Source organism: Artemia franciscana, chromosome 8 (assembly GCF_032884065.1).
Source record: "Artemia franciscana chromosome 8, ASM3288406v1, whole genome shotgun sequence".
NCBI lineage: Eukaryota > Metazoa > Arthropoda > Branchiopoda > Anostraca > Artemiidae > Artemia > Artemia franciscana.
In genome coordinates, this window is record NC_088870.1 from 52,129,002 (window position 1) to 52,155,534 (window position 26,533).

Genomic DNA, 26,533 nt, shown 5'->3' on the forward strand with positions numbered 1-26,533 from the left:
AGTTTCTCTCAAATTCTCATCCTGGAGTCTATGAACATCATAACTTCCCGGGAGCAGCGTATTGGTTATAACTAGATTGTTATACCTGCAAAATTGCAAAAGTCTGTAGCCATTACTGTTATCTTTTCCTACACCAAATTTACCTAGGCTAGGATACTATCTATCCCTATTTCTAATGACCTGGGCATTAAAATATCCTATTAAATACACCATATTTCTACCGGGACCCTATGATTTAAACAACCTAGACGGAAATATTTGCAAGACGAAAGAACTTATAGACATTTTGCAAGTTTAGGATGAATATTAATGTAAAAAAGAGTAAGTCGCTAGAACTTAAAATTCGTGAAGGTAAAAAGGTGATGTTGATGAATGAGAAGTTAAATCAGGTGGACAGCTTCACTTACCTAGGTAATATTATTAGTAAAGACGGTAGGTTCAGTGAAGATGTTAATACTAGAATAACCTAGACCCAGGGTGTTTTTTCACAGTTGATAAGGGTTTGGAAGGATATGAAGAAAAGTCTGCGAACCAAGATTAGACTATTGGAAGTTACAGTGATGACAGTGGTCAAGTATGGTTCTCATGTGTGGGTGCTCCGAAAGACGGAAGAGGAATCGCTATATGTTTTCTAGAGAGATTGAATACGGATTGTTTTTAATACCCGACTGACTGACCTTATCTCACCGTCACCGTCTAGTTGACCCACCGTCTAGGGTCAAACAAAGAGCGACTCGTGGTATGATGTCGTAAGGAAAGACTTCAGGGAAATGTGAAGCTACAGTGATGAAGCTACGGTGATGACAGTGGTCAAGTATGGTTCTCAAGTGTGGGTGCTCCGAAAAACGGAAGAAGAATCGTTATATGTTTTCTAAAGAGATTGAATACGGATTGTTTTTAATACCCGACTGACTGACCGTATCTCAAATAATGAGCTGTACGAATAAGTAGTTCAATCCCGCTTTCTAGGGTTATAATGAGAGAAAGGATTCCACAGATTAAGGATGACAGATTGCCAAAGATTGTCCTTGTTGGTCCACCGTCTAGGGTCAAACAAAGAGCGACTCGTGGGATGATGTCGTAAGGAAAGATTTAAGGGAAATGTGAACTTCTTGGGAGATTGTAAAGAAGGAGGCTTTGAATAGCTTGAGATGAAGGAGGGCGAAAGGATTCCACAGGTTAAGGATGACAGATTGCCAAAGATTGTCCTTGTTGGTCCACCGTCTAGGGTCAAACAAAGAGCGACTCGTGGGATGATGTCGTAAGGAAAGATTTAAGGGAAATGGGAACTTCTTGGGAGATTGTAAAGAAGGAGGCTTTGAATAGCTTGAGATGAAGGAGGGCTATGCGTAGCTATATTGGCCTCAGGCGGCTTGGTGTTGTAGTGACTTGTTAGTTGTAGCAGTAGAATATTAGTTTATTAGTATAATATAATTGCTAAATGTAACTAATTTAACTATATAAGAAACTGGTAATAAACGGCACCAACTATTTTCTCGCCCAGCCAGTGTCACATTCAGCCAAGGAAGAAGTAAGAAAGTTATTACTGATTTAACTTGTAATAGAAGTGCTGTTTTTGAGTGCTTCTGGATTGCTGCCATGTTCGTGTCCAGGAAGGGGGGGGGTGGTACCTGGTTTAAGCCTTTACCCCTGAAATTTTCGAAGGACTCGTAAAAGTAACGAAAATGCATATAAATGAATTTTTGATTCGTTTTGTAAAGGTTTTGTTTGTAAATCCTTCCCCTGAAAAAAAATTGGATACGTCCTTGACTGTTGCGCACTATACTCGTGGCATAAACCGTGCATCAAAGCAAGCAGTTTCCGTTTCCATTTTTTTTTTGGGGGGGGGGGCTGTTTCCCTTTTACATATCTTTAAGTGTCTAAGACAGTTTAAGGCTGAGATAGCATTAGTGTTAAAGAAAGGATTCGATTGTGATTTCACATGATTGGCATCCGTGTGGGTGGATTGAGGCGACATTCTTTTGAATTGAAAAATATGGGTAATTCTTAATGACTTAAAAGTGCCAAAATAAATCTTGGGTGGATAAAAGAGTATAACTTGTTTTAAGGTCGTTCGATACCTTGAAGAATCATCCTACCCTATCTTGTCCATACAAGCTTTTCATTTTAATTGAAAAATGAAATTTTTCAATTTCAGTCCCAGTGGACAATACAAGGGTATTTTTCCACTGGGACTTCAGTCCCAGTGGAAAAATACCCTTGTGTGGTGACGACTGTAAAGTTCAGCTGGTCGAAATTGATAGAAATTACACTTTCGGAAATCGGAAATGCTCGATGATTAGAGATTTCTAAACCAGCAGCACTCTTGGAATTGTTTTCTTGTGGTCTGTGACGTTTGGTTTGATTGATCTTGCTGATAATGAATCAGTAGGCTGCCTCTATCTCTTGTCCATACAAGCTTTTTTAATTTTTGTGGCCAAACAATATCAGAATTAATTAGTACCATAACTTGCTTAGCTAAAATAAGAGATCCGAATAAACGACATAAAACTAAAAGACGATATCTACTTTTCCAGAAATATTAGAAATACCATTTAACTGCTCCAGTTTTGTGCCAGAGATAGAAATATTCAGATTTAATGAAACTTACATCGTTAAAAAGTATACATTTTGTTTTTTGATTGAACAGAGCGCTGTTCTTTTTAAGCTCGACGGGGCAGTCACTAAGAATATTCTCTTATTCTTGCTTGGAAAACATTAAAAATCAGCCCAAAAGAAGTCTTATTGAATAATTGACAGGTTTTGAAGTTTTCTGTTGTGTCAACTGTCTTGATTAAAGTCTTTACGAACACAAGGTGTACATTATTTATGCTGTATGTACATTGATTAGAAAGCGTTTCGCTTAACAATTGGTAAGAGATTATATGTTTCCTTTGTTTTAAATTAGCCTTTCGTCATGTTTTCGAACTGTTGACACATCTAAGATCATGTATCAATTTATATCAAAATTGCTGCGGAAGCTCCTTGTGGTGCTGAGAAATTTTTGCTAAAGAGTCCTTTGTCTTTGAGACTGTTAGCCGACGTTGAGGTTTGTATAATTTCATTTTTGATATTGAACGTCCTTAAAGACTTACCCAATAGCCTTTTTTCCACTTCGTAACAATTTTCGACTTAATTTTAGGTGAAAGCAAAAGTTTTTATTCTCTTCCAAATGTATCGCCATCTGTAATACTTCTGACAGATGATGTTCTTTTACTGACGAACTGAGGCAAGAAACAACATCCTTAGGCCATTGTTGCGTTTAGTGGCACATATTCATGAAACTTTGGGGGGAATGGGTGGGAATAAAATTTATTTTTCAAAATCTAGGGAGGGGAAAATATCGTTCTCTGAATACTTTCTAACCTTGGCTCTTTTTCTAATCTTGATGAGCCTTAAGATTTCATTTTGATGTTGTGTTGTTGATGGTTATATGACAAATAATAATCACACTCAGAGGCCTTTACTTTAAAAAATTAGTGGGAGGAGGGAAAAACGTGTTTTTTTGTTGTTTTTTTTTTGTCCAATTGGGGAATTTCGCTATTTTCAATTTTTTCAACGGAAACATTAAAAACAAGTATTTTTGCAATGAAAATTGAAGAAAAAAGATATAGCTTGCGCTGGTGCTTGGGCCTTTCGCCCTTGCAGATACTAAACCACGCCGATTCTTTTTTACAAAGTGATGAAAATGAAAATTATAAAATGTTGTGAAAATGTAGAAATCCTTCCCTACCTGCTCCAGTTTCTGATTTATATAAAACCATGTACTGAACAAATAGCTAAACTTGCCCTCTTAAAGGGTAAAACCATTCTTAAGCTGGATAGTGTGTGTCCTTGTCAATATGCATATTGTAATAAATTGTAACGAAGGGCGCCAATTCTAAAAATATATGAGGACGGATAAAATATAGTTGTCGAATTCAAAAAGGAGTTAATTATGTTGTTTTTTTAATTTGTTTAATAAAAATACTAAAAAAGGGGGTATTTTTCAATCAAAATACCACATGAAAAGGTATTTTTTACTGCCTTCTAATTTCGGGGGGCTAATTTCGTTCTGTTTTGATTTTTAAGATAGGAATACCTAAATAAGATTGTTTTTCAATAGAAAGAACCAAATAAAGCTATTCTCCCCCCCCCCTTATTGCCGGAGAAAATGAATTTTTTTAATTCAAAAAGGAGTGATTTGTGTTATTTGCTCAATTTGTTCAAGAAAATATTAAAAAAGGTATTTTTCTAATGAAAATACGACATGAAAAGGTATTTTTCACTGCTTTTTAAAGGTGGGGAGGGGATAAAGTCGTTCTATCAAAATAAGATTATTATTCAATTGAAAGAACCAAATAAAGCTATTCTCCCTCCCCCTCCCCCATTTTGCCACTGATTGTAACATATCAGCATATATGTAATATTTAAATATTGGCTTCTTTTTTTCAGGGAGATGATGACAAGTTTGAAGGAGTCTGGTAAAGTGAACGGTGTTGTCGTTCTTAATAAAACAGGCGAAGGTAGACCAGAAAGATTTTCCATCGATGATGTATGCCCGAATCACTACTCGAGTGAGTACTTTTTGCTATTTTTGTAATCCATGGGGGATTTCGAATTCATACCAACAAACTATGGTACACGCTGTAAATGTTTTGTGGTAATGCTGTAAATGCTCTGTAAATTTTCTGTAATTTTCTGTAATGCTCTGTAATTTTCTGTAAATGCTGTAAGCAGTATTATAAGAAGAGTTGTATGTATTAGTGCAGTTAGGAGAGAGTTCTAAAAGGGTCAGATGGTATTATTACACAAAGTAATAATAATAATGACAGATAATAACAACAGTAATAACAGAAACCAAGACTGTAGAGAAAACGGGAACGACCAAGTTGGAATTAGAACACGAACAAAAAGAAGAAGAAAGACAAGGACTTTAACAGCTAGGAATAGTAAGAATACCAAAATAATATACCAAGAATTGCACATGGAACATAAATCTTAATTGCAATAGGTTTCTAGAAGGGCTTTTAAACACCATTCAGTAATTGCAATTGGCGACTGAATGTCAAAATTGTAATTTGAACATCCTGCTTGTCCTTTTGCCCCCTCTGATTGGTCTGTCTTAACTAATTTTAATTACTAATTGGTCATTACTAATTACTAATTGGTCATTACTAATTACTAATTGGTCATTACTAATTTTAGTAAATTTAGTAAAATTAGTAAAATAGTCTTTACTAATTTTAATTGACGAAAGACGAAATTATGCATTTATGTAGTTCCAAAAAAAAGCCGTCATGCCATAGAAAAAAAAAAAAACATAAACATAACAAAACCAACAAAAAATTAAAAAAAGTACTTATATATGAATCTTCTCGAAATTATTTACAAAGATACAACTTTCACGATGCATTAGCCCTTCATCAACATACTTGGCCAGGTCCCTTACTTGTGATCCTCCAATCCCTTCCACCACCTTCTATCTGTCAACACTAATGAAAAAAAACTCTTTTCTCTGATCCTCCAATTCTTTACTATACCTCTAAAAATAAAAAACCTCCTCTTCATCTTCCCCACACATCGTACAAGGGATTGGATTAACACTATGACCCCTAACTTTTCTCTCTTTCCCCAATATCAATCGTCCCTTCCCTTAAATTAAAAATCCATTTTATTTCTTCCACTTTCAACCCCAGCTTAAAATAAACTTCTTTCCCCCCATGTGTCTTTCACTGTACTATACAGACTCAAAGATCCCGAGGCCTCCTTCCGAGTCTATCTTACCGAGATGTTAATGTTCCTGTATTGGCGCAGTTAGATTGATCTCAGGCTGGTAATACTTTGTCCAGAGTTGGAACTCGCTTGTAGCAACACACCGCAGGGCTTGGAATTTAATCCGGTAATACGATATACAAAAGTGCCTCCGTACTATTGACAGTAAGAAGAAAAAGTATAAACCTTATTGCGAATGAAGCTTTAGAGTTTTTATTTTAGGTTTTTGTTGTACTTCGTATTATGAACGAATTCGGACTCATCAATTCTAAAAATTTGGATTAGCTGGATTGTGAAATTGGTAATATTTCATTATAAGTAGACATTCACGGTTTATATTTTTGGTTTTTGCTTCAACTTTAACCTCTATTATTCGAACTCGGTAAAACTGAACTCGATCTGTTTTAAGAATTAGGATTGGATCAACTTTGGTATCAGTAGTATATTGTTGTGAATAAGCCTTTAGTTTTTTTTTTTTTTAATAATTTGACCTATGTTATAAAAGAATTTGGACTCGGCTGAAACTAGGGATGTCTGAATCTCATCAAACAGATCGTGGTAACGAACTGTAAGTAAGGAGCGACACGGCTCAACAGTAACCGAAACTCCAAAAAACGGAATTTTGATACCAATAGGTACATCAAAAGAATTGTAGTTTTATGCTGACTCCAAATATATAAGTTTCATCAAGTTTAGTCTTACCCATCAAAAGTTACGAGCCTGAGAATATTTGCCTGATTCTCGAAAAAAGGGGTAATTGCCCCCTGAAAGTCGTAGAATCTTAATGGAAATCACATCATCAGATTTAGCTTATCAGAGAACCCTACTGTAGGCGTTTCAAGCTCCGATGTGCAAAAATATAGAATTTCATATTTTTTGACAGAAGAAAGTTCATGCGTGTTTATTTGTTTTTTTTAGGGGTGATTGTATCGACCCAGTGGTCCTAGAATATCGTGACAGGGCTCATTCGGACAGAAATTAAAAGTTCTAGTGCCCTTTTTGAGCGATTTAAAGAAATTGGAGGGCGACTTGGCCCCCATCCCACGCTAATTTTTTCCCAAAGTCACCCTATCAAAATTTTTAGATAGCCATTTTGTTCAGCATAGTCGAAAAATCTAATAAATATGTCTTTGAGGATGACTTAATCCCCCGCGGCCTCCGGGGGAAGTGCTGCAAGTTGTGAACTTTGCCCATTGTTTACATATAATATTGGTTATTGGGAAGTATATAGACGTTTTCAGGGGGGATTTTTTCTGGTGTGGAATTATTCATTGTGGAAGAGAATTTTCCATGATGGGGCCGCCGGATTTTCCAGCATTATTGAAGAAACGGTCAGAAATTAAATAAAAAATAATTTTTTTGAAACTGAAAGTAAGGAGCAACATTAAAACTTAAAACGAACAGAAATTGTTACGTATATAAGGGTGTGCCCCCTCGCCAGTGCCTCGCTCCTTACGCTAAAGTTTTTTCAGTTTTTTCAAAAGAGCTATTTATTCTAATTAAACCCTTTTCGATTCAGGGGTCATTCTTAAAGAATTGAAACAAATTCAGACTTTAGCGTAAAGAGCGAGGTATTGACGAGGGGGCGAACCCCTCATATACGTAATAATATCTGTTTGTTTTAAGTTTTAATGCTTCTCCTTACTTTCAGTTGAAAAAGCCTTTTTCTTTTATTTAATATTCGTATTGTCCGATTGTGAATAGACTGTCAGAGTTTATATTTGATGTTTTGCTACAGATTTGACCTCTATTATAAACGAGTTTGGACTCGGCCAATATTAAAAATGAGGATTAGCTGAATCTTGGAATTAACGAAATATTATTGTGAATGAGCCCTTGTGGTTTGTATTTTAAGTTTTTGCTACAAATTTTGTCCCTATATTGAATGAATTTGGATTTGGATTTGGATATGGTAATTTTGTCCATTAAGTTGATTCAGTTGATATAACCACCTACAACTTATAATTTTATTACTAACGAATGGCAGTTTAGTCTTCTCTCAAATGAATGAGTTGGTAATTTTGTCCATTAAGTTGATTCAGTTGATATAGCCACCTACAACTTATAATTTTATTACTAACGAATGGCAGTTTAGTCTTCTCTCAAATGAATGAGTTGGTAATTTTGTCCATTAAGTTGATTCAGTTGATATAGCCACGTACAACTTATAATTTTATTACTAACGAATGGCAGTTTAGTCTTCTCTCAAATGAATGAGTTGGTAATTTTAATATTGAAGAACTTCAACTCAGCTTCAAAGAGAAAGTGACACTTCTCCAAACGTTTCCTACGTTTACGTGCCTCCTGTGCGCGCAATACGTGTGGCAGTTGATACGTTTCCCACTCAGGACTTCCATCGGTGTACTTCAGACTCCCAAGATATCTAAACATCTCAACCTCTACAATTTCATCAACTACCAGCAGTTTAGCAGGTAGTCTATTCACATTAATGAGCGATATTTTGTTTTCTGTGTACTTATTGCCAAAACTCTTGTTTACTTACTTTGAGAGCTTCTTTGTGTTGAACTGAAGCCCCTCTCTTAAATTGGAAAGGAGCCGCTAGTAAGAAAAGACTTGGCTAATTTAAATAATTAGATAGTTATTTTATTCTCCATAATATCATCAAAACACACTAGAATTGGATTACCAGTTACATGTTAATGCACTTATTTACAATACACTTAAAACAACCTTGGGAGTTAAAATTGTGCACAAAGTAAGGAACAGATGAAGACAAGGATCGATCAGTCGAATTAATAAGTTTTAGGTCTTAGCTTTTGAAGACAAACTGACCGGGCAAACTATGATGCAATGCTTCAGTCATAAATCGCATGGTCAGGGGAACCATTTTGGTGGGCTTCAGACAACCGATATTTGAAGCCTTTCATCGTTAAGTCATGTTTTCTTTCTTTAAGGGTTGATACACATAATACCCCGAGACTGGTTAAGTGACGTTGGACTTCTAAAATATTTGAACACTCGTTTTTGGATACCTTCGAGCTTATCAGTTTAAGGCCAGGGTGCTACACCAGGAAAGTGTTTTCAGCTTTTTTCTAATATAATTAATGTATTAGGATTAGCTGAATTACTGAATTTGTAAAATTTGATTTTAAATGAAAGGCCAGAGCTTAATTTTTAGGTATTTATCACAAATTTGATCTTGATTATGACTAAATATAGTCTCAGCCGGTTTGAAAAATCATAGTAAGTTGTTTATGTTTTAGTACTGTATTGTAAGTATGACATTTATTGTACGAATTTGGATTTACCCTAAATAAAACTGATTCTTGTAGACTAATTCTTGGTGTTGTTGAAATTTCACTTTGAATGAATCTTTACAATTAATATTTCAGGTTTTTACAACAAATTTGAGCAGGAGTCTCAGTTTTGTGACACAAACCCTTGGAATCCTGGATCAACAGAGTTCTTATTTGAAGATTGGGGATTTCCAATATTTTTTGTCCAGTCGATTGAAACAGCTCAAAATATAAGCCAGGTAAACGATTCTTTGAACTCTCACTTTTAAAAGACTCGTATTGAAAAAATATGTGTGGGCCCCTCCGTCACGTATATAGTGCTGGTAGAAGAAGTTTGGGGTGCCCTCTGTCACGTTCAAGGAGACGTGATACAGCCTTCCCTCACGTTCAAGTAAGATCCAATAGCTTGTAGTAACACACTGTAATGAAATTGACCAGTAATGTCTATTTACATAATTTAGATATTGATATGCCTAATTGTGTCCTCAATTGTTGTTTACTGTTTTTAGACCTAATGAAGGCTTTTGACACAGTTCACCATGGCCTACTCTGGAAAAATGTAAGATGTATTGGATCGGAAGTTAAGTATTTGATCTTTAACGGAGTTTCCTTAGTAACCGATCTCAGTTTGTAGGGATGGATCTGTTCTTGTTCTGAATATTTTCTTGTAGTTTATTAATGATATCCCTAGTTGTATCCCAAATTGTTGTTTTATTGGTAATCATATAATTAAAAATTTCCAGAATAAAACAGTGTCATTGTTTTCTGAGGACACTGTAGCAGTAAGCGCTGGAACGACAGAAGTTATTGATACAACATCAATCAACATCAACATTCAACATCAATCGTGTTGAAACAAAGATCTCAGATTTGTCAAATTATCAAAAGATGAAAGATTTGTGTTATGTCAATCCGGACTCTTCCCAGTTGAAGATAGGAACGGGCAACAATTAGTGATAAGGGAAGAGTTAAAGAGAGATGGGCAGAACATTTTGAGAATGTGCTAAACCGAGATTCAGTTGCAGGAAAAGATATAGAGGAAAATGAAAAACTTTGATACCTTGGATGTGAAGGAAGATTTGTTTTGTGAGGAATAATTAACGACAGTACTAAAAGAATTAAAAAAATAATAAGGCTCCAGGTGCTGATAGTGTGGTAAATGAGTTTCTTAAATATGGAGGCTCTGAGATTAGAAATAAGTTACTGAAGATTATAAATATGATTTTTGAAAAAGGAGAAGTACCTAACGATTTTAGGAAAACCTTAACTAAACCACCATATAAGAAGGTGATAAGAGTGAGTGTTGTAATTATCGAGGCATAAGTCTGGTCTCTCTAGGTAGCAAATTACTTAGTAATATGATGCTTTTTAGACTAAGAGATGCTGTAGACAAAGTTTTAAGAGAAGAACAGTGCGGTTTTAAAAAAGGTAGAGAATGTGTTGACCAAATTTCACTCTTAGGTTAATTGAGAAGTACCTTAGTTGTCAAATACCTTTGGTCCTCAGTTTTATAGATTATGAGAAATCGTTCGATTCTGTTGATAGAAGAGCTTTAGCAAAGGTATTATCTTAGTATGGTGTGCTAGACAAATACATTAAAGTGACTAGTGCTATGTACGAGAATATAAGAGAAATAAGGTTAGTAGCTGGTTTTTAATAAAGTCAGGAGTTAAACAGGCTTGTGTTCTATCCCCCTTTATATGGGTCATTTTGATGGAATTTTTCTTAAGGAGCACAGGAAAGGCAATGGGAGACCACGGAATCAAATGGGGAGGAAATATTCCTGGACTTAGATTATGCTGATAGCTTAAGCATCCTAGATGAAAGTGTGAGCAAAATGAATGAACTTTTAGAGGTTTTACGAGTTCAAAGTGCCAGAATAGGTTTGAAAATTAATTTTAAGAAGACACTAAGGCTAGGAATAAGTGAAGACAAAAAGGTGACGCTGGGTAACGAAAAGATTAATCAATTGGGCAGACCCTGATAGTATTATTAGTAAAGACGGTAGGAGCAGTGAAGATGTTAAAAGTAGAATAGGCAAGGGTGTTTTTTCACAGTTAAAAAAGTTGGGAAGAGCAGGAACATAAGTCCGCAAACCAAGATTCCGCAAAACAAGGATCTGAAGCATGGACACTCCGAAAAGCAGATGAAGATTTACTAGATGTTTCCCAAAGAAATTGCTTACGGATTGTTGTGGGTACCCGGCTGACTGACCGTTTTTCAAACTGTAAGCTGTACGAAAAGTGTGGTTCAATCCCACTTTCTAGGGCCATAATGAAAGAAAGGTTGAGATGGCTAGGGCACGTTCTGCGGATGAAGGATGACAGATTGCTGAAGATTATCCTTTTCGGCCAACCGTCTAGTGCTAAGTAGAAAGCAGGCCGTCCTCGTTTGGGTCGGGAAGATGTCATAAAGAAAGATTTAAAGGGATCTTCCTGGAAAGGTGTAAAGAAGGAGGCTGTGAACAGATTGGGATGGAGGAGTGTGCGTTGCTGTGTTTGCCTCAGGCGGCTTGGTACTGTGGTGAGTTATTAGTAGTAGTAGTAGTAGTTCGTGTTATGTCGTAGAGTAAAAATAAACAAAATGTGTATGACTCTGTTAATCCAGATCCAGTCGAACAGCATTATTTTTTACGACTCGTTCAGGCTGGAAAGTGGAAGAAAACGAACCAAGCCAAACACTAACACAGCACAGTATATACTATTACTACTACTATTACTACTACTGGCAGCTTACTGCAGCACGAAGTCACCTGAGGCCAACACAGCTACGGAGGCTCCTCCTCCCTCCCAATCTATTCAAAGCCTGCCTTTTTACATCCTCTCAAAAAGTTGCTGATTTCCCTTCAATCTTTTCTCTTTTTACTCCATTCGGGGATGGTGGGTCCCCAGATAGTCCTTTTAGACACTACATGGTTGGCCGAAAGGGACGGTTTTTTGCAATCTGTCATACATTATCCTATAAAGGCGTCCTATCCATCTCAACCTCTCTGTAATTACTGCGCTAGAAAGCGAAAACAAATCGTTTGCAGAATTAGTGGACAAATGGAGAGAAAAAAAATACTTTAGTTTTCCTATTATACCTAAATTACGAGAAAAAGATTATAGACAGACTGTAAATGGTAATTGAATGATGAAATCTCGTATAAATTCGCAAGTATTTGGTAATATAAATTTTGCAAGTATTTAATAAAAAAAAAAAAAAAAAAAAAAAAAAAAAAAAAAAAAAAAAAAAAAAAAAAAAAAAGACGTACTTCAAAATTCCACCTTGTGTTATAATTTCTTGGATCCAATAATAAAAACCGGAGAACGAAAAAAAGTGACAAATTTGGCCCAAATTAACCTTATGTCCTGTACCCCAGCCAAGGATTAAACTATAAGTTACAAATAATTAAATTATAAATTGATTTGGGTTGAAATATTCTTTCAAAATATTATCAGGAATTCTTTAATTAAGATCCTATGGTTGTAAAATTGGAATCTGACTGTTTAAATTGATTAATAGAAAACTTAACAATTGGTTAAGTGGTTAAGTTTTAATTGGCTCAGTGGAAAATTAATAAAAATTCGTAATTTTGATTTTTCATGAAAAAAGTTTCCGTTTGCAGTTTTTGGTAGAAGTGGGTGCCAAATTAAAAAAAAATGAAACTTGGGTGAAAAATCAGCAAAAATTATGCTTTGAAATACAAGTCACCAAAAATCCTAGTTTCCACCGTGAAGATTCCTACTTGAAGACTACGTTTTTCAAAGATGTTTCTTTAGGTTGTTCCAAAATTTTGAAACTTTTTAGGCACATTTCTGTCAGTGCTGCCACGTTGAACTACAATATGTCCATGTTGAACTATAAAAATAAATAAGGAAAACTATTGGACAACACTTTATGTACATAAGATTCAAACATTTTTTCAGTTTAGCTTTTCCTTGGGGGTGTATTTGTCATTGAAAATCAACATATTGTTAATGTTTGAAGTTTTCCTGAGGAGAAGTGCTGCCAAAAATGACGAAAATGTGATGTTGCCGTAAAAGACTCATAATTTCGAAATACCCAACGAAAAATATATAAAGTTGTGGTTTTCAGGCCAAAAGCTCGAAGGTATCTATTAAAAGCCGTTAACTAAAGGTGAGTAATAGCATTCACAGGAACGTAGTTTTATTTTACAATAAAAAGGTATATATTTTTTCTTACCCCATCCCATTCATGAGATTGGTCCGAACTTTCCTTGTCAAATCACGGGATAAATTTTGGATATTGTTAGTGTTTTGACAACTTACCTAAGCAGAAAAAAAAGCGGGCGCTAAAACAATTTTTGTCTTTTAAGAACCAAAGAATTGGATCGGTCTCCACTTACGCTTACTGTACAATTAGTCTCATAGATCTGTGCACTCTTGGATATGGATACTAGTAAGATTTAGTTGTTTTGTTTGTTTTTTTTTGAAAAAGCAGAAGAAGAACTAATTTTTGTAAAGAAAAACTAAGGAACAAAATATTTAAAAATAGTTAGGACTAAGCCCTAGAGAGCCTGTGCGGCCCATATGTGTAATATTTTTTTTTTCTAAAACAACCTACATGCAAAAAGGAAATAATAAAAAAAACTGGTGGTATGAGCAGATTTTGCTTTCTTTCTTAATCATAAAGTATTCTTGCAGTGTTATGAGAAGTACAATCGGCCTTCAATCAAGGGCGTCCCTCGAGATTGGCCTCTATGTGCCATCGAATTGAAATCTCCTATGATCGGTGCTGTCAACACCCCAACTTGTATTCGACGAGGAATCTTGGATAGTTATATAAATCCTCAACCAAGTAATTTATTTTTCTAGTCATTTTACCAGTATTATTTTTCTTAAAGGGGAAGAGTCTTCGGTAGGAATTTCCATAATTGTTCTGATGTAACCAAACTTGTGTGCTATGTGTGTAAGGGTATCAAGCAACTGAACCTCTGTAACTGAACCTCCGTGCAACTCAACTGAACCCTTGTGTAACTGAACCCCCATGCAACTGAACTACCACGCAACAGAACCACCATACAACTGAATCCCTGTGCAACTAAACCCTCGTGTCACTGAACTGTCGTGCGACTGAGCCGCCGTATTCCGTTTTTCAATATTTCCCAAACATGAGGCAATATCATTGGGTAAAGCACAAGTTAAAAGCATCACATGTTCAACCTCGTTAGAATTGTTTGTTTATTAAGGTCATGATATAAATGCCTGTCAAGATGATCAATAAAAAGCTCTGTTTTGTTGGCACAAAAAGAAAGAAAATCTCACAAACCATTAAAGCCAGATTTATTTCTCCTTTTTTGTATGTCTATTGCTGAGAGTTTCCTCTGTCACTGTCTGCTCGTATAGGCGTTTAGTGGGGGGGGGTAATATCCAGGGGTATTTTGTAGGGGTTCAGTTGCACAGGCGTTCTGTTATAGGGGGGTACAGTTAAATGGGATTGAGTTATACGAGGATCCAGTTAAATGGGCTCCAGTTGCGCGAGTGTTCAGTTACACTGGGGTTCGGTTGCTAGATGGCTCAGTTATAAGGGGTTCAGCTGCACGGGAATTCCGTTACACGATGGTTCAGTTGCAATGGAACCCATTTTTTGAATTTTGTTAGACTTGTGTAAATTGAATCGGAATGAAATGAGTCAACTGATCTAGCAGTCAGGAAGTGCCCAAATCTGTCAACCTTCTCAATGTTTTTAAGACCCTTAAGAAAATATTAACGCCTTTCCAATTAAAAGAAAAAATACATGAATATAAAAATTGCAAACAGGTCCCAAAACAAGCAAGGTGATCTGCAGCCAAAATCGAACAAGCACCCTGAAAACATAAAATTCATGACCTTGCCCGAAATTTATCACTTTAATGCCTATACTGCTTGTTTGGTACTACTGTAATAAATATGATTCTCCCCGAAATATGGTCTTCTCCTCCCCCCCAAAAAAACTTCAATATTTTATACAGTTTCTGAAAAGTCTAAAAGTACTGTCCGGGCACACAAACAAGGACAGAATAAGGTATTTATTCCTGTTACCAGTTCATGGACTAGTTTCAATCTACGAAGGTTTGGCCCATTTCAAGAAAACATTTGCCAGTGTCAAGATTCACCCGAGTCTTGAGTATTCAACCAAATTTATTGGTCGGATGACGACAACTCTGTTGTGCACCGCGACAAAATCTAGGTTGGGTCAGATCATTCCGGACAAAGTGATAAATTTGAATATCTAAGCAGACCCCTGTCAAAAATGGACAAGAGTATGCTTCAACGTAAACGTAAGGCGTGTCTAAAGTCTGAATGAAATCGTAATTCTCTTCGCAAACTAAACTATCCACGCACTAAACTTGCAATGTTGCTGTTCAGTTATGTTGTTATGTGACATTGCTGTTCAGGTTGTTGCATTTTATTTCTTTTTGACCGATGATATTTTGACCCATTTTACCCATTTAAGACAAATTGGCCAGTGTCAAGATTTACCCGAGTCTTGAGGACTCAACCCAAATTTATTGGTCGAATATCGATAGCTCTGCTGTGTACCGCGACAAAATCTAGGTTGGGTCAGATCGTTCCGGACAAAGTGATAAATTTGAATATCTAAGCAGACCCTTTTCAAAAACTGCCAAGAGTATGCTCCAACGTAAACGTAAGGCGTGTCCAAAGTCTGAATGAAATCGTAATTCTCTTTGCAAGCTAAACTATTCACGCAGTTAACTTGGAATGTTGCTATTCAGTTATGTTGTTGTGTGACATTGCTGTTCAGGCTTTTATATTTTCTTTATTTTTGACCGATGATATTTTGAATAATAAAGCGTTTTATATCGCACCCAGTTTGATAGGAAAAGTTCTGTTTAAGTTGAGTGAAATGAAAAATGTCCGTGGTTTTGGTGCCGTGGGTTTGATCTCAGCATGGTAATACTGAACCCAGAATTCGAAGTCAGCAACACACTGCAGGGCAATGAATTTGATTCTGGTGATGAAGTTATGTAAAAGTGTCTCCATATTCTAACTTTCAATGTTTTTTATTGTCAATCTTTTTTCATTTTTTTTATCTTTATTCCCAATCTTTTTTTTTTGTTGCACGATCATGCCGATCTGTGGTAGTTCTTGTCATAATAAAAGAAAGGGCACTCCATATTCCAGGTATCTCCATATTCAAACTCTTAATCTTTTTTATTTTCAAACGCCTTACACGGTCATGGCGATCTGTGGTAGTTCTTGTCATAATAAAAGAAAGGGCACTCCATATTCCAGGTATCTCTATACTCTAACTCTTAATCTTTTTTAGCTTCAAACGCCTTACACGGTCATGGCGATCTGTGGTAGTTCTTGTCATAATAAAAGAAAGGGCACTCCATATTCCAGGTATCTCTATACTCTAACTCTTAATCTTTTTTAGTTTCAAACGCCTTACACGGTCATGCCGATCAGTGGCAGTTCCTGTCATAATAAAAGAAAGGACACTAAACATATAAAGATCACATCCATAGCGATCGTCACACAAATTTATATGTCGACTCGAAATATCCCAGAGTCAAGCTAAAACCTAAGACATTGAAATATCCTCCTATCTGTAAAAGAAATAAATAAAATTAAATACCTCCAAGTTCAAATTAAAGGAAAGAAATGAACTAAAACAAAGAAATATTACAATTTTAACGAGTGAGTCTAGTAATAAAAATATTGACGAACGAGGGAACAAAACTTTTTGCGTAACGCATATGTCGTGGTTCTACCGGCTGAATTTTAGTTACCGGTTCAGCTACTTGTCGTGGGAGTCGTTGGCGCGAAGGGAGATGTTCAGAGGGGGGGGATTTCACGAAGCCACGAATTTGCCAAAATACCGACACCATATTTGAAAAATGATTCATCATATTAATCTAAAGAAGAAGAAGTGAAATGGAGAAATAACAGTGTCTCATCTTCTACCCTATTTGAACAGGTAAAGGTCTGCTCAAATAAGTGGGACGGGATATTGTAAAACTTAATAAATTAATCGCAAATGAAACAGCATCTAAGCTATTCAAGCTATAAATGCAAGTATCTCCTTGGAAAAATGCTTTAATGTAGCCATTCAATTTGCTAGTTTCCCTTTGTTCGTGACTGATAACATTTCAATGAGCTTAGTGGTTCATCTTGTACCCTGTTTAGATAGAAAAAGTTTCGTCTGACTGCAAAATTCTTTTAACATAGTGTTTCATCTTGTACCTTCTTTGGATAGAAGAAGTTATGCTTAAAATCAGTCGAATGTAACATTCTAAAAACTAATAGTAAAATGAAAAAGCAGCTAAAGTATTCAATATATGTAAAATTTTCCCTTGGAAAAACACTCTTAATACAAACGTTCAGTTTGCTGGTTTTCCTTTGTTCGTGACTGATAACATTTCAATGAGCTTAGTGGTTCATCTTGTACTCTATTTAATATAGAAGCATTCTGATTGACATTTGTGAAATTAAAAGACCCGGGATTCGACTCCCGTGGTGAGATAAAGCGTCTCCGCAATAATTCAAACAAGAAGAAAAAGAAAGAATGAAATTTATAGACTCGATAAAGCAAATTATTTCCTTAACAGAATGCTCAAAAGAGTAAGACCATTCTTGCCCATAGCTTTCATTGACTTTCGTTCCGACTTTGACACTGCTGACAGACCGTCCCTTTGGCTAATCCTGAAAGCTGCGGGCCTACCCACAAAGATAGTCACCCTATTCAAACAACTTTACAGCAACAAAGAAAGCACCGTGCTGGTTAACGGGAAGCGTTCTTCTTCCTTCCCCATACAAAATGGAGTACGGCAAGGATGCACTGCTGAACCTGAGCTGTTTAACTTCGTTCACCGACCGTATCCTGAACGAGACGCACCATGCCCACCCTTTCGGCATCAGTTATGTCGGGAGGACTCAGTCCGATGTTGCCTTCGTGGACGATGTAGCTGTCCTTAGTGACAGTCTCGACCAACTTAAGTCTGTACTCGAGACGGTCTCCTCCACAGCCTCTAGAGTTGAGGTGCAAATCAACTGGAAGAAAACGAAGATCATGTCCATGAAAAAACACCGTATCAGCACCACTCTCAACTGTTGAGATTAACGACCAAGCTGTCGATTTGGTAAGGTGGTTCACATGTTTTAGATCAAATATTTCCTCAAGTGACACACTTGACGCCGAAATCTCAGCCAGATCAGCCAAGGCAAGCTCTGTGTTCGGACGACTCCTGAGAGCAGTCTTCCACAAACTGCAAATTAGCCGCCATACCAAAGCCTGAATTTACAACGCCACAGTCTCAAGAATCATGCTGTACTCATCTAAGACATGGCCGATAACCCAGACACAGCTAAGAAGGGTCGATGCTGTTCAGGCTAAACACCTGCGTCGAGTCGAAAGCTTCACATGGTATGACAAGATCCGCAATACTGAGATCCTGAAGACCTTCAAGCTGGTGAACCTCTCTACCGAAGTAGAAGCGCGCTCTCTAAGGTGGTACTGCCACCTACTCCGTCTCCCGCTAAGTACCCGCGCAAGGATCATCTCAGACTTCAATCCCTCGGAAAAATGGCTGGAAACGTCCTCGAGGAAGGTCACGCACTAGATTGGCTGATATAATTAACCAACGCCTGCTCAACCGCAACATCAACCCAAATGAGGCCCCATCCTTAGCGCTGGACAGGGCTACTTGGAGAAGACCAACGGTTTTGTCAACCAGCTCCCTCTACGCTGGTGATCCTGCTGACCAAGAGCGTTAAGTCAAAGTCAATTTTGTCTTATTCAAAACGTGATTTATTATACTTGAAAAACTGGTCGAAAATTTGAACTCTTAGTATCTGTCTGATAGCTTAGTACAAAAGACTAAACAATGAAAAAAATCCGACAAATATTTGAAAAAAATCTTTTAAACTTATTATTTGATTACTAATAATTAGTTATTTTTAGTTATAATTAGTTAATTGATTATTAGTTGAAGCTTAATCCTCTCGCACTTGCCAGCTCAGCTATGTCAAAATGTTGTATCCAAGCACTCCAATTGATAAATTACATGAAAAATGATATAAATTATATGATTATAGAATAAATTATATGAACAATTAAGAGGTGACTTAGGTATTCCCCCCCCCCCTCACCTAGAATGTGCAAATCTACTTTGTATTTCTGTCATGGGTATTGTTTGCTGCTTCTTCCGTTTTGCTCCTGCTACCCTTTTTAACCCACAGATAAATTTGCTTTTCTTTAGTCATTTTCCCAAACTTAGTTTTAGTCTTCTTCGTTTGGCTTCAGCAAAAGAAAAATTCACCCCAATAAAATTTTCCATTGAAAGAAATGAAGAACTTTTTCCACCTGCATAATTGGTGTAATAAATATCTAATTTATATGTACCCTCTTTCCTATTCCCGCAGTCTTTTTATCACGTTTTTGTAAAGTTTTTTTTTCAAATTTTGAACATACTTTTATAGTTTGTTTGTTTGTTTTTTTTTGTTTTTTGCCAAAAGGTTTTTTTGTTTTTTTATCATAAAGACTAAACTGCCTTTGTGTTTTTACTATTTGGTTTAACTTTTATATCGATTCCGCTATTTTTAATATTTTTGCCATGCTTTTTTTTTTAACAATTTTATCATATTTGGCTTTTACTGTCTTTTTAAATTTGACTTTGATTTAAGTGCCAATTCGTTCCATCTGGGCTTGTGATAGACCATTTTATGGAAATAAATCTTATCTTAAGCGTGAAGATTGCATGGATATTGTTATTTAGCGAATATAGCACTGAATGTGATAGAGATAACTGGATGTCAGAGGTTTATATAATGTTTATTTATTTATATCGAGTAACGCTAAGATGTATTGCTACAGTTTGAAATTGTGTTACTGGTTACTGACTATCAAAGCTAGTTGTACAAATGATTTGCCTTATTAATAATATGATATCTTTTTTTTGGGGGGGGGGGGGCTGTCTAATGAAAAAGTTTCGGGGAAAAAATCATTATTATCGTGGAGATGGCATCATTATTATTATAATAATAATGATTAAATAATGCATATTATTATTATTTAAGTAATAGATAATATTATAGTAAATATAATAAATGAATATAATAAACAATAATACATAATAAAATTATATAGCTGTAAACTCTTTTATCTATATTCACTAGTTTCTTTAGGTTTCAATCTTGTTTCTTTATAGGTATGTTCTGTGACCCTTTGGGAGATAAGAATATTTTTGCTACAGTTGTGCCCACCAATAGCTCTACTGACACTGTACAAAATAGGTAAGTTAAGCCAATTAAAAGTATTCTCTCGTTGCAATTTTGAGGTGTGTATATTAGACCATGAAATTATGACCAATTATGATGGAAATTATGACCATATATGAACAATTATGGTCATATTTGACCATGACAACACACAGTGTGGCATAATGGCGAGTGAATTATATAGCGCAGCAAGTGCTGTTCTGTTGAGATAATATCTGGTCTAATGAATTTGGTTGTTATTATATAACATATTATGGAAGAAGAAGCTTCAAATAAAACTATGTTGTCAATAGTTGTTCTATTTGTCAATAGCAAAACTATGTTGTCAATAGCAGAATTGTTGGTGTCATTTATGCCAAAGCTGTTTCTGCCATTTTTCTCTCCTTGTCTATGTTTTTTGCTGTAGGAATTCTCGTCACACTCCTTATCATGGCTGTTGCAGCCTAGTAAAGGTTGAACCACAGCCCGTAGTAATCGAAAGTTTAAAGATGTATTCTGTTGAAAAATGTCTAATGGGAAGATTTTTTTTTCATCTGAAGTGATTGAGGAATAATAACTATTATATAGGCTTATCTTAATAGTTAAAGTGTTTAGCAAAAACGGATTTTGGAACGTTTTGAAAAGGAACTTGAATTTTTTTCAAAAATGGTAGTAATATTGAGATAAAATAAAAACGTCCATTAAAATAATCATTGTCAAAAATCCTTATCTAGAGGTTTTGAGCCCCCCCCCCCCCTGTCCTCCCCATTTTAAAAAAATGGAACACCCCATTTGAAAAAAACAACAAGGAAAAATGCTTGTTTACACGGGTACCATCGACCGGTCTGCTTTACATTCCTATTTTTTTTCGCCGAGGCTAGCAGGCTAGCATAAGATTATAGAAAGACCTTTATTGGTTGATTTCAAAACCTATTTTGAAATCCATATACCTTCTATAGATTGATATTGACAACCAGGGCTGTATCCGGGATTTTTCAGGGGGGGGGTAAAAAGAATTTTTTAGGGGGAGCACAAAAAAACTTTAAAAAGCACATCAAAATGTGTTTTTATCCATTTTTGCTAGTCGAAGACCAAACATTTCGGGGGGGGGGGAGTGTTCAACCCTCCCTTAGATACGGCCTTGTTGACCGCACTAAAACAAGTTTTGACGAAAACTGTTTTTTTTTGCGTTATACATGATCCATTGCTATCTATATAACGTCATTATATCATGCTAAAATGCTCTCTAATTTCATGTTAATGTTATTTTCAGTGGACAAATTTAGTTTCATTTGTAATAACTTCGCATTATAGCTCCAGGTAAGTTCTAGGGAAGGAAAGGTAAGGTTTGCTCTTTACTAGGTTCTAGCTAAGGAAAGACTGAAGGCTTTTTTCATTTACGTTATACACTTGTAAAATTAATCGTCAACAAAGATGGTCTTATCTTCAACAACCATTGTAGAATGATTGAGTATAATGTGGCATCTATATATTTTCTTTTTTCGGTCATTTTGTACAGAAGGGATGGTCGTAGAAACTTTTAAGAGGGTTCATTGAATTTAGGTTTTTAGTGCTCTTGTAAGTCCAAAGTGATTAAGTGTGATTCTTCACAAAATTCTGGATTTATAGACATCTTTTTCGTAATAATGTCATAAAAAAAGGCTGATCCCGTTGCTTCAACAGTTTCCTATTTTGTGGGCCACCACTTCAAGAGGAGTCGGTCTGGCCCGTTTGATGGGTCATCGATGTGTGCTTGTTGACTAGGAAGAGTTGACCTGGAAAAATTATGTTTTGAATGCAAGTCATTGCCTACGTTTAATGTGGTAGTTCTGTTGCCACATAACGCTTGTCTCATATTGTCATTTTCGAGCCCCAAGCTCAAGACCAATTAATCTTTTGCGGCAACAAATACTCGTTTGTGGGTGCTAGCGCTTGGTAATTTCGAGGTATTATTTTACCTATTGTTTGTAAACTGAACAGTTTGCAATCTTCTCTGTATTAGGCGTAACAAAGATAATCCCTTCCTTTGTTTCCCTTGTGGGTGTGATAAGGGGCGAGGACCTTGCATAGGTTATGGCTCCTACAATCACTTGACCTTTATAAGAAAGTTAAGAGCCGGGATATATTCAGCGTGATATAGATGTGGTAATTTGGGGGTATTGCAACGCTCATTGCAAAGAGTTGGTTCTTGCTGAACCTCTACAGAGTGCAGTTGATTTTGGCCTCACATTTCCGACGTCATTATGTGTTTTTGAATCTTCAAAATGTAACTAAAATTAAGTCTATGTGTCGAGCATCTTAGGATGATGTCATCACGTCATACAGATAACTAATATTGAAATTACATAAAAAAAATGATGTTTTGGTCAAAAATTGCATTTTATTTTAGCAATATCAAAACGAATTTATACAATAAAAAAACATCTAAATATGAGCAGTAGCCTTTAAACGTCTTGCTACGACGTTGTGTTAGCCTGTTAGCCTCGGCGAAAAACAAAAGAAAATAAAAAAAGGAGACTACCCATACTACTACCTATACAAAAACAAATGTTTATAACTATTTTATTTCCCCTTCATTAACCGTAAAACATAAACAGAACGACATGTAAAATCAATATTTGGAATCTACGGTGATGACACTGGTCAAATATGTCTCTGAAGCATGGGCGCTCCGAAAAGCGGATGAAGATTTGCTGGATATTTTCCAGAGAAATATCATAAGCTATATCATGGCTGCAAGATGCCAACAATAGGCACAGGCACTTAAATAAATGTGTAAAAAAATTAAAACTCTAGAAGAGAAAGCAAATAAAACTACAATTCCTTCTGCTCGCTGCATCCTGACGCCCAGTCTAATTTTATTGTACCACATTTTGTAAAATGTACTAAAATGGTACAATTGTACTGCTGTTGGCAACCCTACTGCTAGTTTCCTGTCTCCAGCCGCTAGCATCGCTACCGCGCAGTGTGTCCTAAAAATAAATCAAGTTTTCACATCTGTATTGTATATCTAAGCTGTGCTGCTTCCCATGTAAAAAAGTAATTTTCCTTGTTGTCCAAGGTGGGGACTGTTTTTCTCGTGTTTAGGTGTTTTGACCGGGGTAGTTCTAGTGGTGCAGATTTTGTGCTAATCTGACATCATTTTCGGGGGTCTTCAGGCTATTTTTTGAAACTTATATGAACTAGATTTCACAATATACTTTACTATTAAAATTAGCAAAAATTTCAGTTAGTATTCCTGAATCGTGTTTTTGGACAATTTATGATTTTTGGTGAAATCATTTCGAGTTCTTGAGAATTTTTATAGCTGAAAAAAATAATTACTTATTTAATGTTAAAATTAAGTTAATTAAAATCGTGAAATAAAACCAATTTTTAAATAAGAAACTAGATGGAGTTACGTTGACTTTTATTAGGATATATAATTGCCACAACTTGGCTTGAACTTCAATCCTTTTATCCTTAAGTAAAGTATCTTCATCATTGTGCTGTGTGAACTGATATGTGTAGAAAGGTAACTTAGTTTAATATGAATTATAACAATGGTATAGCGTCATTATGTTACGACACAGGGAATTAAATAAAACTATAGCTGTGTTTTTATTTCTGAAGCTAATTTATTAGACCTACCAAGCTGTGTTAATTTTATTCCTTTTATAAATTAAAAAACTGCAGCTATAGCTGGAGTTCATTTGAAAGGATTTTATGTAGGGATTCGATGGACTTTATCCATAGATGTTGTAATTCTGGTTCATTTTCAAAAAAATAAATGAAGAGAGAGAAAGAGAGAGAGTGAGAGAGGGGCGGAACGACATAGAAGAGAGTGAAAGTTGAGGTCTGAAAAATTCTAGGCTCCTTACCAATACTAGAGGTAAATGGTAAGGTAAGAGGTAAGGCTAATATATTACCTTCAAAAAAAGGAAGTTTATCTGTTTTATGGCTGCCAAATTAGAAGCAAGAGATACAACTTACCCCAACGTTCAGAAGATTTAACAACTCTCATCTCTTGAGCCTTGTGTAGTATTTTCTGACTATATTCGGAACGGCTTATGAAGTCTGACCGAGGCTTTTGAGGAATTCCTAAAAAACGACATGCCAATTTTTCAAAAAAGTCAAAGATGGGTCACACCAGTCAATTATCATCAGTAGCCGTTAGTTAAACGTTGTAAAACATTGGATAACGCTGGTATTATAATCCGCTGCTTATTTTGAGTGCATTAACAGCTTAAATTTATCTCTGTTTATTTATTTTACTAAATTTTGTTAGTAAAAACTTTTCGTTCAAATTGCAAGGCAGTAGTGTCTTTGGCAGTTGAATTAGGTCATACCAAGAATTTCCACTACAACTTATCCAAATCGATAGAAGAAGAACGAAAACTCAGAGAGGAAAGAGGAAAATCCAGAAAGAAAAAGAAAATTATCCAAATATAGAAACTCTAACATGTAACCGAGAAATGTTAATTTCAATGTTGTTTCCCATCTTTATAGAGTTAGATGCTTCGAACTAGATCTGCCCCCTCACCTCCTCTTTCTTGGTAATTAAACTAATGAAAATGTTGAAAGTAGGCAAAGCTTTTTAGTAAAACATCTAACTCTGAAAGAAAAGAAATTTTTTTTTTTTAAATTAAAAATAGAAGTATAAATTGGTTGTTGGGGAGAAAAAAATATATAGACCTTCTCCTGACTCTTATCTCACTGGATTAATTGAATCCATTTCACTTTTCCGGTACGTTTTTTCTTTCTGAAAATATTCAGTAGTGTTCTAAATTCGTTTGATCCTTTTTTTAATTGCTGAAATAGCTAGGAAATAATAATATAAGTCTGAATTGGTATGAGTGAACTATATATAATTTTAAATCTAAATTGGCTGCGGACAAAATAAAACATATCTAGCCTTTCTCTATCTCTTACATCGCCCGACTGATTGAATTCAATTCAGTATCTTTTTCTTACTGAAGATATTCAGAAGTGTTCCAGAAATGTTTTATCCCTTTTTTCGATTGCTGAAATAGTTGAGAAATCATACAGTTCGTGGTAATGAAATACAAGTAAGCAGCGACTCAGTTTAATAGTGACTGAAACTCTAAAAATCAGAATTTCGATATCGATATCAGAATTTCGATTCGATGTCAGAATTTCGATATCAGAATTTCAGAAATTCGATTCAGAATTTCGATTCGATGCTCAGAAGTGTTCCAGAAATGTTTTATCCCTTTTTTCAATTGCTGAAATAGTTGGGAAATCATACAGTTCGTGGTAATGAAATACAAGTAAGCAGCGAATCAGTTTAATAGTGACTGAAACTCTAAAAAATAGAATTTCGATATCAATAGATACATCACAAGAATCGGCTTGTTATGCTGATTCCAAATTAGTACTACTCGTCAAAATCTACGAGCCTGAGAAAATCCATCTGATTTTGAAAAAGGGGGAAACGTGCCCTAAAAGTCAGGGAATATTATGAAAATCACGCCATCAGATTGAGTGTATCAGGGAATCATACTGCTATGGTTTCAAGCTCCCATTCACAAAAATTTGAAATTTTATATCTTTTGCCGGAAAAAAAAAATCATGGATGTGTGTTTATTTGTTTATTATTTTTTCTAGAAATGATCACATCGGTCCCAGAATATCTGAAACGGGCTCATTCGAACGGAAATTAAAAGTTCTTGTGCCCTTTTTAAGTGACCAAAAATAGTGGAGGGCAGTTATCCCCCCCCACACACATTTTTTCCCTAAAGTTGTTTGATCCGTACTTTGTGATAGCCATTCTGTTTAGCATAGTTAAAGGTTTCAATAAATATACCTTTTCGGATAACATGACCACACCCCCAAGTTTCTGAGGAGAGGGCTGTAGGTTATGAAATTTGCCCATTGTTATGAATAGTATTTGTTATTGGGCAGTATTCAGATATTTTTTTTGGGGAGGGGGGGGCTTTTCCGCTGGGAATGGGTTTCCACGGGAGGAATTTTCCATGGGGAAGGAGGGAAGTTTCCGATGTCAGTGTTTTTGGGGCAAATTTTAAACAGGGAAAATTTAACAGAACTTCTATACAGAATTCTTTTCATTTGTCTTATTTTCTGTTTGCCGATTCTATCTTGTATTTGGAGAGTTTCCAGGGGAATTGTCCGGGGGAAATTTTCATCGGGGTTGGCATTGTGTGGTTATTTTTTCCTTGGGGGGTCGCGGGGGAAATTATCCTTGGAAGAATTTTCTGAGTGACAAATTCTCCATGGGACAAGTGTCAATGGGAGCAACTTCCCAATAAGGGGGGGATTTCCGGGAAAAAATTTTCATGAAAGAGGGGATTTCTGGCA

General features: G+C 35.8%; 1 protein-coding gene across 1 annotated transcript in view; it reads left to right on the plus strand.

Moving 5' to 3' along the window:
• Positions 1-26,533, plus strand: part of LOC136030555 (nicastrin-like) — an 89,335-nt gene that overhangs the window by 17,250 nt on the left and 45,552 nt on the right. The window contains exons 4-7 of the mRNA XM_065709609.1: positions 4,435-4,556; positions 9,108-9,250; positions 13,658-13,811; positions 20,167-20,251. Of these exons, the coding sequence (XP_065565681.1) occupies positions 4,435-4,556; positions 9,108-9,250; positions 13,658-13,811; positions 20,167-20,251 (504 nt within the window). The remainder of the gene's footprint in view (positions 1-4,434; positions 4,557-9,107; positions 9,251-13,657; positions 13,812-20,166; positions 20,252-26,533) is intronic.